Here is a 10,893-nt window from a genome sequence, read left to right on the forward strand (position 1 = left end):
CCAACCCTGGAGATGGCCTCAGAAAGTGTCTCGCAGCGGCAGCATCAGCACCAGCACAAGCTGCCTGGATCGCAGCTCTTGGTGAGCACGACTACCCCCATCCTGCCATAAGTAGTCAGTCTATCAGTTCATGAGTGTGCTTTGCCTTGTTCCTTATAGACAGCCTTGAGGCTTTAAACACCGATCAGTTGGTTATAGGCAGCCTTGAGGCATTTGTTTAAATGTATTTGTATTTAAATTTATGTGTAACACTGTACATAGTAATCAGTTTAAGTATTTTAGGGGGAGACAACAGATCAGCGTTCTCCTGTCAGTACCTTTTGCAAGGAAAGCTAATGATCTGACCAAATATAAACAAGTCAAAAGTATATTTGAAGACCATTGTGTAATAAAAATATCCAAGAAATGTTTATGGTTGTGTTTCTTCCATTATACATTTAAAGGTTACTTCTTGATGTATTAACATTTCAACAAAGTGTAATATCTACACATAAGACACATTGTCTTGATATGTCTACAGGTCATGTACAGTAACTTGGAAGGTCTTAACACAACACGCAGAGCGCTTTGGACATGTAACTCCCTTATCAAGTAGTCGTTAGTCAGACACATTAAACAGTGAAGCTTTCATAACCGTCTCTGAATAATTCCAATGAAGCATTGTGAACCAACATGTGTGTTCCGTCTTTTATGCCTAATTGCAAACTACAATGTCCATTAGGAATGTTCTTTTACTCTAATGACTGGTTTTAGGTATAGTGACATTTGTTCTTTGACTGGGAATACATTACAAGGAATGACACACAAACACCAATTTAATTCAAGAAAATACATTTAATAAAAAACAACAAAAACAATAATGGAACAAGATAAAACAGTTTTTTTTGACTGAGGCTTCTAGAAGCAACATCAGCCGGTCCTCCCTCTCCTTAAACAACCCCCTTTCCTCCCTCCACTCAGCCTTCATCTCTGCCTTCTCTCTCCCCCATTCAACATCAGCCGGTCCTCCCTCTGGAGGACAGCCAACTCTTCCCTGTTTACGGGGAAGAGAAACACCACGCTGAAAGGCTTGGAGTAAGTTAACTAACGTATGCATTGTTGTTCAGAAGCAATCCAGCGGTCTGTTTACTTTGAATATTGATTTATGTAGGACCTACATCTTAGAAGCTGGGCTGCAGGGGACGACGGAGACAGCCTGGATAAAGCACACAGAGAACCTTGTAGCCATGTACAAGGTGATTTTGATCTACAGGCTACATGATAGCAAATATATTGATAGGGACTCACAGTTTGTATGACACTAGAAAACTGTTATCTAACCTCATAGGACCTAAAGAGCCCCAGAACTGGGGTCAGCACAGAGGGAGGGGAGGCCACAGCCGCTTCGTGGAAGTGGTACGGGGTCTTGGAAGAGGCGATGGGGGCCACCCATGCGGTTACACCGTAAACAGGGAGGAGTTGGCCGTCCTCCAGAGGATCATCGTCCCTGGTGTGGTCGTTGGTCCCTGTAATACATCCAGAAGTATTATGGGACAATGAATACTAATATATTAATATATGATATATGAACAGTTGAACTCGTTTAAATCATGGAATGAACAGACAATTGTTTAAACAACTTCAAGTAACGTTAGGCTCGGTGGCTTAGGTTAGCCATTTAACAACTCATCACAATTTCGACATTTCTTATACATTTCTTAAGCAATCCTGGTCATATTACATGGAAATGTTACTCTGTTTGTCTTGATTCTAGCTATAATAACATTTAAGCTATGACATTAATACGTTTTGAGCAAGAGCCGTCTGAACACCTGTAACGTTAGTAGCCTATTAACGTTAGCTGGGCTAGCTAGCTAACGGAACGTCCACCACAGAGATCAATGCAAGCAGCTAGCTATCATAACGTTCTTTTTCTAAATGTCATTTCTACCCCACCTATATACACAAAACTGCATTTGTAGCTCTGTGTCATTATAACTAAGATATCTGTCAGAAAAAATATTTTTTTCATCGACAAATTAAGTCAATACTTACATTTGAAAACTCCCGCTGCGGTCCCGGAGACCTCTACGTTCGCCATCTTTTTTTATTTTTCTAACTGCCCAGTGACGTATCACGTCTCGACTTCCGGAACAGTATGCTCCGGACTATGCTACATTTTCGGCCATTTTTTCGCCGATTTCGCCTGCTATATAGTACCTACTATATAGTAGGCGAAATACAGTATGCACAGTTTTGATGCAGCATGCTGCATCTCGCCTACTATATAGCAAGTAGTATGCATTTCGGACACGGCCTATGTCTGTCTGGAGGAAAGATGGAGGTGACTGTGTCTGTCTGGAGGAAAGATGGAGGTGACTGTGTCTGTCTGGAGAAAAGAACCAGGTGTTCAGACTCAGCTGCTGCCCTTACAGTATAAGGCCTCCAGCCCAGCCTCAACCCCCCCTGCCTCACACCCACCCTCCAGCCCATCCTCAACCCCAGCCTCAACCCCCAACTCCACCCTCCAGCCCCAGCCTCAACTCCACCCTCCAGCCACAGCCTCATCCCCACCCTCCAGCCCCAGTCCCAACCCCACCCTCCAGCCCCAGTCTCAACCTTCACCACCCCCCAAACTCTCTCCAGCAACAGCACCTCAGAAAGAACCAGACCATCTGAAGGTCCACCAGTCAGAACCAGCTAGTGTGGGATAGACTGAGGTAGTAAACAGGCATCTCTCTTTCTCTCTGCTTCATATTGGCGCTCTGCCTTCCATTAGCACAGAGAACTGAGAGAAAACTCCTCAAGAATCCCACTACATGCCACCCTCCACGACCCCCACGACCCATCCACTCCTGACCCCCTCTTCCTGAAGAGGGAGAGGGAGAGAGAGGGAGAGAGAGAAGAGAGGGTATGTGTGTGTGTGTGATTATCTTTGTGTGTGTGTGTGTGAGAGAGAGAGAGAGAGAGAGAGAGAGAGAGAGAGAGGGAAAGATAATTGGCTCTCTGAAGGTCAAGCTAGTTGACATGTGTAGAAAATATGCCAACAAACCAGCCAGCACTCAACCAGTCCAAGTGTTTTTGAATGGGTTCTATTTGAGCTGATAAGGCCAAGAGCTCCACCGTGTAAATTGAATTTATCAAAGGAAAATCCCTCTATTTGTGAGGTTGAGATGTGTGTGGGAGAGGAAGACAGGCCTATATAACTGCACCACTTATATCACGGTCACAGTCATCAATGATTGGATGGAATAAGTACAGCACTGTAGATGAGAGTCAATTTGAAAAATGATGTGTACCTGTTATATATCGTCACCTTCTTTTGATTTTTGATTTTTAGAAACTGCATTCTCAGTGCCCCCACCACCGCCATTACATGGATATACTGGCTCACGCTGGATTTTAAATTTCTTCTACATGCCTCCGAACTACACCAAAGTGATCTTGGTGAGTCAAACGTCTTATAATATGTCGTAAATAAGGTCCAGGTTGTCAAAAACGAGCATTGTCCTTTAAAATAATAGCCTAAGTAATTTTTGGAGGAAAACATTTTTTTTGCCTGAGTCATCTCTTCATGATGCTATCCACCTCTGGTAACATTGACTACATCCTCAATTGAAAAGATCACACTGTTCCTACCCCGGTAATATAATGGCCTATGTCAACCTTCAGTATGTCTATTGACCCATGGCCCCCTTGAGGTCATTTTGTTTTTTTGCATTTACTGAAAAACTTGAAAACATGACTTAGGCCATTATTTTAAGAAGGTGATGATACTGTATGATACTGTCGAATAACATGTCCATTCTATTCTATTCTATTCTATTCTACGAGTGTGTGTGTTCCTGTACAGTAGTCAATACAATTTCCTGTGTCCGAGCATGTGTCCCTCTGTGAGTATTTGTGTGTCCCTGAACGTGTGTGTGTGCGTGTGTGTGTGTGTGTGTTGTTACCCTGGAGATGAGCTCCCCGACCATGCCGCTCCAGGTGCCGTTGTTCCCCGGCACCCCGTAGAGCCGGTCCCCCACCAGGCGAATCCGGTAGTGGAACTTGAGGATGTGGGCCAGCTCCTCCAGCATGTCCACGCAGAAGCCTTCGTAGCGCTCGTTCCCTTCCAGGGACTGGTGGTCTGGACGCAGCATCACATACGGGTTCTCCTGTTAAAGAAACAGTGTGTTTACCATTCAATCAGGATAGCACATAGGCCTCAATACCATGAAGCCAAACAGATATCCAGTTTTCTCCTGTGAAATACACTGGGTTTGAAGGGCAGGATAGGTACCCCACAGGGATGGAACCCTGTTCTCCTGCAGGGGAGAGGGGTATGCCATTAGACCAAGGCAGACATTCGGGTCGTCTGGGCGTGGCACTGGGTAATCGTGGCAGGGCAGGTTGATCCAGCAGAGATTGAACATCTTTGTGGTCGAAGAAGACGTCTCCAGATAGGTAGTGCTCCCTCAACAAAGGATGGTCCCAAACCATCTCTACTACACACAGGCATTGTCTTTTTAGAGGTCAAGGGTCATATGTTGTCCTCCACCCAATTAGAGTTGACCGGGAGTATTTGTCCAATGTTCTCACCACTACTCTACTTGTGCCGTGGAGACCGACAAGTTGGTTTTGGTGTCCTTCCTCCAATCCCTAGTGTGGGTTGGGGTTAGAATAACGGTTGGGGTTGGGACAGGATCTGACCTATAAGGCCAGGGGTAAAGGTTGGAGTGAAAGGATGAACATGTGGAGGTTTGGGGTATAGTCCCATTAAATCATCCCCATCGGGTCTTGAACCCCGATTTCCCGGGTGGGAGTCCAATGCTTTCACCACTACTCTACTTGTGCATTGGAGATCGGCAGGTTGATTTTGGTGTCCCTCTTTATCTTGGTGTGCTGGGACTACTGCCTCTTGTGGTGCTGACAGAGAAATGCAGGTCAACATTGACCGGAGGGAGGGAGGGAGGGAGTGATGACCGGACAAACGCTATTCTAGGTGCGCTGGCTTACAGCCACGCACAAAAACAACGCAGAGTGAAATGAAGTCTGTCACACATGCAGTTTATAAGACTGTATGTCCATGATTAACAGATTATATGGCTATCTATGTTGTGGGTTGTGCACACCTGGATGATATGGCTATGTTGTGGGTTGTGCACACCTGGATGATATGGCTATGTTGTGGGTTGTGCACACCTGGATGATATGGCTATGTTGTGGGTTGTGCACACCTGGATTACACCTGCTTTTCAAAATTTCACTGCAAAACAGACTTTGGAGCTTTACCCCGCAGTTTTCATACAACAAAATATGAATCAGTCTCTCCTTGCACATCTCCTCACCATTTTGTGTGCGTTCACAGCCACCCATCAACCCTCCCATGAGTAGGAAAGTGCAGCTTGCCCTTCCGTGGTCCTGCGGCAGGCAGAATGCGGTGTGAGCCATGTGCGGTCTGTTCCTACATACCCTGCCATGTTGTCAAGCACACGTCGCGACAAAATTACGCCAAAAAGTGTGTTGCATGTTAGCACATCTGCCCCTATATAACCTGCTCTGGCCAGACAGGGGGGTCTATCATACAGGACACGTCGGTCCTACTCTGCTGACCCCAGGTCGGTTAGCCAAACATCAGTCGTCCTACACTATAAACCACCAGGTTCTTTTTCCTCTGCTCTGTCCAGCAGGTTGGCAGAGATAAAGCACCTCTCAGCCAGCTGCCCTGTCCTGTCTGCAAACTTCACCTCGTCCCTGCTGTTTGACCACCTCTCCATCTTCCTGCCTTTCACACACTCACTCCATCTTCCTGCCTTTCACTCTCTCTCCTGCCTTTCACACTCTCTCTCCTGCCTTTCACACTCTCTCTCCTGCCTTTCACACTCTCTCTCCTGCCTTTCACACTCTCTCTCCTGCCTTTCACACACTCTCTCTGCCTTTCACACACTCTCTCTGCCTTTCACACACTCTCTGCTTTTCACACACTCTCTCTCCTGCCTTTCACACACTCTCTCTGCCTTTCATACACTCTCTCTCCTGCCTTTCACACACTCTCTCTCCTGTCTTTCACACACTCTCTCTACCTTTCACACACTCTCTCTCCTGCCTTTCACACACTCTCTCTACCTTTCACACACTCTCTCTCCTGCCTTTCATACACTCTCTCTACCTTTCACACACTCTCTCTCTACCTTTCACACACTCTCTCTCTGCCTTTCACACACTCTCTCTCCTGCCTTTCACACACTCTCCCTGCCTTTCACACACACTCTCTCTGCCTTTCACACACTCTCTCTGCCTTTCACACACTCTCTCTACCTTCCAGCCTCTCCCTCACCCTCAAACCTTCCCCTAATGCATCCTGATGAGCAGCAGGAGGGGGAGGACGAGTGGGAGGGGCCAGGCTGATTTAAGGCTAATCTAAAAGGCGTGTCTAAGAGATTTATCCACCAGCCAGAGGAAAGAAGCGTTCCTACCTCAGAGGCCAGGCGTGCTCCTCTGCTAGAGAAGAGCTTCACAGCCTCTATCAACTAGGCTGGGAATCATCACTCTCAAAATGCAGGTTTTACTGAGCGAGTCCATTAGCCAAACTTGTGACATTAATCTCCCCTCATGGTGGATGTTTTGATTTGAGGGGTGAAATAACAGTCACATTTTGGGTGAACTGTCCCTTTAAAAAACCCACATCTGAAACAGAGCGTTCCCTGGAGAAGAGAATCACAGGGTGATATTGTATAACAATGACGGCTGTTTCACGGTGTCTGTGACACCAGCAGTGTGATAGCTTTGTGTCCGTGGCTCTAGTAGTAGAACATCTTTGTTCCTGGGCTGGTTGACTGGAGGAGGAAGCTTCATCCCCCCTGACACTCACACTGGAACATTCATACTGTGACAGCCGGAGCGGAACATTCCAGAACACTCTAAACACTCCACCAGCCACTAGCACTGGGTCCTGTAGCTATAGCAACAGCCCCTCCATCTGTGGGGGCCAGGCCGGGCAGCTAATTGGTCAGTGTGCTGACATGGGATTCTGCTCCACCAGTAAGAAGACAGACAATCAGACGCTAACCCTAACGCTGCAGATCCGCCTCACACACACATGCACGCACGCACGCGCACACACACACACACACACACACACACACACACAAACACACACACACACACACACACACACACACACGATGAAAGAAAGAAAGAAAGAAAGAAAGAAAGAAAGAAAGAAAGAAAGAAAGAAAGAAAGAAAGAAAGAAAGAAAGAAAGAAAGAAAGAAAGAAAGAAAGAAAGAAAGAAAGAAAGAAAGAAAGAAAGAAAGAAAGAAAGAGAGGGCCCTCCAGTCAATCAGTCCTAGTAGAACTCTATGAAACTATGAATGTAAATTCGACCATATGTTGATGAAGTCATTAAAGGTCCATGTCCCCCCCCCCCCCCACACACACACACACACAGCACTTCCCTATGCTATACCACACACACACACACACACACACACACCAGTCACTATGCTATAACGCACACACACACACACACACACACACACACACACACACACACACACACACACACACACACACAGACAGACACACAGCTATATAAATGCTAATTCCATTGCTTGCAGCCTACTGGAGCCACTCAAGCATCGCAACAGACCTGGATGGACCATATTTCACCCATTCCTCTTCTCTCTCTCTGTCTCTCTCTCCCACTCCTTCTATCTCTCTCTCTCTCTGTTTCTCTCTTCTCTCTCTCCTCCCCTCCGCTAGGCTGGTTACAGAGCTGTTGTCGGGTTAGGGTTATAGTTGTAGTTGTAGGGTTGTAGTAATAGGTTGTAGTTGTAGGGTTAGGGTTGTAGACGACTGAGGAGACATGGGGTTTTAGGGTTAGGGTTATAGTTGTAGGGTTGTAGTTGTAGGGTTGTAGTTGTAGGGTTGTAGTTGTAGGGTTGTAGTTGTAGGGTTGTAGTTGTAGTTGTAGGGTTGTAGTTGTAGGGTTATAGTTGTAGGGTTGTAGTTGTAGTTGTAGGGTTGTAGTTGTAGGGTTGTAGTTGTAGGGTTGTAGTTGTAGTTGTAGGGTTGTAGTTGTAGGGTTGTAGTTGTAGGGTTGTAGTTGTAGTTGTAGGGTTGTAGTTGTAGGGTTATAGTTGTAGGGTTGTACTGATGACTGAGGAGACTTGGGGTTTTAGGGTTAGGGTTGTAGTTGTAGTTGTAGAGTTGTAGTTGTAGGGTTGTAGTTGTAGGTTTGTAGTTGTAGGGTTGTACTGATGACTGAGGATACATGGGGTTTTAGGGTTAGGGTTGTAGTTGTAGGGTTGTAGTTGTAGGGTTGTACTGATGACTGAGGATACATGGGGTTTTAGGGTTAGGGTTATAGTTGTAGGGTTGTAGTTGTAGGGTTGTAGTTGTAGGGTTGTAGGGTTGTAGTTGTAGGGTTGTAGTTGTAGGGTTGTAGTTGTAGTTGTAGGGTTGTACTGATGAGGAGACATCCCCCGGTGTGCTGAAAGTCAAATCTAGTAAAAAACTTCCAGATGGAAGTTTAGATAAACCAGAGTTCTGTGCATTGCAGCTTTATCTAAACTTTACTTTATTTGCTTATTTCGTGGGGACAATGCACATTAATGGACAAGTTTACAGAGAGCTCTATATATGAACAAACATGTAAATATGCCGGATTTAGCTATTAGCTAATTTGGATCCGCATCAACTGCAGTGATGTTGGCTGCTGTCTTTCCTCCGAAGCAAGTAGAGCCTCAGGGAGAACTGAAAGCCATTTTTAATCCAGGTTGACCTGGTTAACCAGAGGCTCATAAAAACCAGCTAGGACACAACGCCATCAATCACAGCAGCAAAACCCAGCAGCAATCACTATAGAGGATCTCTCTCTCTCTCTCTCTCTCTCTCTCTCTCCCCCCCCCTCTCTCTCTCTCTCTCTCTCTCTCTCTCTCTCTCCCTCTCTCTCTCTCTCCCTCTCACTCTCTCTCTCCCTCTCTCTCTCTCTCTAGAAGAGTAAACTTCAAAGACGGTTAACTGCTCCTGTGAAGCACTGTGTGTGTTCTGGCCAGAGAGAACACGTCTAATCATCAGAGTCGTCTGTCTAGTCAAGCTTGTCCTTCTCCAGCACCGGGAAACACTCTCTCTCTCTCTCTCTCTCTCTCTCTCTCTCTCTCTCTCTCTCTCTCTGTCTCTCTCTAGTCAAGCTTGGACGTCCTTCTCCAGCACCGGGAAACTCTCTCTCTCTCTCTCTCTCTCTAGTCAAGCTTGGACGTCCTTCTCCAGAAACACTTGAGTAGCAGCTCCACTCCGGACTCCTTCAGGTACTTGTGTGAACCTGCTCTCTCTCTCCCATCAGAATCAAATCAAGTGTGTCTTCCTTCAGCTACAGCAGTGAAACTATCACTTCAGACTGAAAATGAAATGGATTTCTCCTCTCTCTCAAACTGCTTTTGTTTTCCTGCTGCCAAGTGGAGTCTGAGTGAAGAAATAACTTGCTGTTCTGCTGTGATGCCAGTTCTCACACACACACACACATGCACACACACACACGCACGGGCATGCACACACACGCACGCACAGACACAGACCACCACTCTGATTATCCACCCGCTTACAGTACCGAGGACAAGAACACCATCTGGACCCCACTCAACACAATGATTATAACTTCTACTGGCAGAACTTCTGCAGAGGTTAAAATCAATTCTCTGTGTGTGTGTGTGTGTGTGTGTGTGTGTGTGTTCTCTGCAGGACTGTAATGGTTTGCTTGTTTTGAGTGTTGTGGCAGCAAGCTGTGGTTGAAATAACAGCACTCTCCCTGGGCCTGTAGTGCAAGTGAGGAATCATCTGACACACACACACACACACACACACACGCACACGCACACACACACACACGCACACACATACACACACATAGGCGCACACAGGCACACACACAGTATTTGTTATTGGAACGAGTGTGTGTGTGTGTGTTGTTGGGGCAATGGGGCATTGTAAAATAAAAAGAGGGAATTGAGAGAGGAGGGAGCTCTTCAGGGTCGGGGGCGGCTCTGGGGGTTTATTGTGCAGATATACCGCCCTCTGACTAAACACTAGCAGCCACAGAGGACAGCTAGGGGGGCGCAATGGATCATACACTCATTCATCATGGTGGGATTGCTATGTCGTCGTTATCAGTGGTGGAGGGAGCCCTGAATGTGTGTGTGTGTGTGTGTGTGTTATCAGACTGGTGGGAGGGAGACATATGGACTGCTTATCACCTAGAGAGCTAGCACTGGGAGTGTGTGTGAGTGAGTGTGTTTTGTGTGTGTGTGTGTGTGTGTGTGTGTGTATGTGTGTGTGTGTGTATGTGTGTGCGTATGTGTGTGCGTATGTGCATATGTGTGTGTGTATGTATGTGTGTGCGTACGTGCATATGTGTGTGTGTGTGTGTGTGTGCATGCACGTGTGTGTGCGTGGCATGCGTTTGTGTGTGCGTGTGTGGCGTGTGTGTGTGTGTGTACTCACCAGTATGGTTGTGATAATGAGAGTGGTGTTGAAGAGAGTGTCTGTCACGTTGATTGATGGACGCTTCCTCTCCATGGATAACCCCCCCTCTGAGTGCCACTGGCCAATCTGCAATAACACACACACACACACACACACAAATATGATATAGAGTTCACCAGAAGGCTGTCAACCCATTCATCTGTTTCACAACAGCTACCTTTTAAAGTCAGTCACAATACCACACACAAGGTCATTAGAGAGAGAGAGAGATGGAGAGAGAGAGGGGGAGAGAGAGAGATGGAAAGACAGAGAGATGCAGAAAGAGAGAGAGAGAGGGAGGGAGAGAGAGAGAGATAGAGAGGGAGAGAGAGAGATGGAGAAAGAGAGAGGGAGAGAGAGATGGAAAGAGAGAGAGATGGAGAAAGAGAGAGAGAGAGAGAGGGAGAGAGGG

General features: G+C 46.5%; 1 protein-coding gene across 1 annotated transcript in view; it reads right to left on the reverse strand.

The window, feature by feature from the left end:
* The window catches only part of grik4 (glutamate receptor, ionotropic, kainate 4), a gene marked incomplete at both ends in the record, with an annotated part of 186,394 nt that overhangs the window by 21,713 nt on the left and 153,788 nt on the right, over positions 1–10,893 (reverse strand). Inside the window, 2 exons of the mRNA XM_084441735.1 lie at positions 3,933–4,136; positions 10,461–10,568. Of these exons, the coding sequence (XP_084297861.1) occupies positions 3,933–4,136; positions 10,461–10,568 (312 nt within the window). The remainder of the gene's footprint in view (positions 1–3,932; positions 4,137–10,460; positions 10,569–10,893) is intronic.

This window comes from Borostomias antarcticus, assembly GCF_949987555.1.
Source record: "Borostomias antarcticus genome assembly, chromosome: 1".
Taxonomy (NCBI): domain Eukaryota; kingdom Metazoa; phylum Chordata; class Actinopteri; order Stomiiformes; family Stomiidae; genus Borostomias; species Borostomias antarcticus.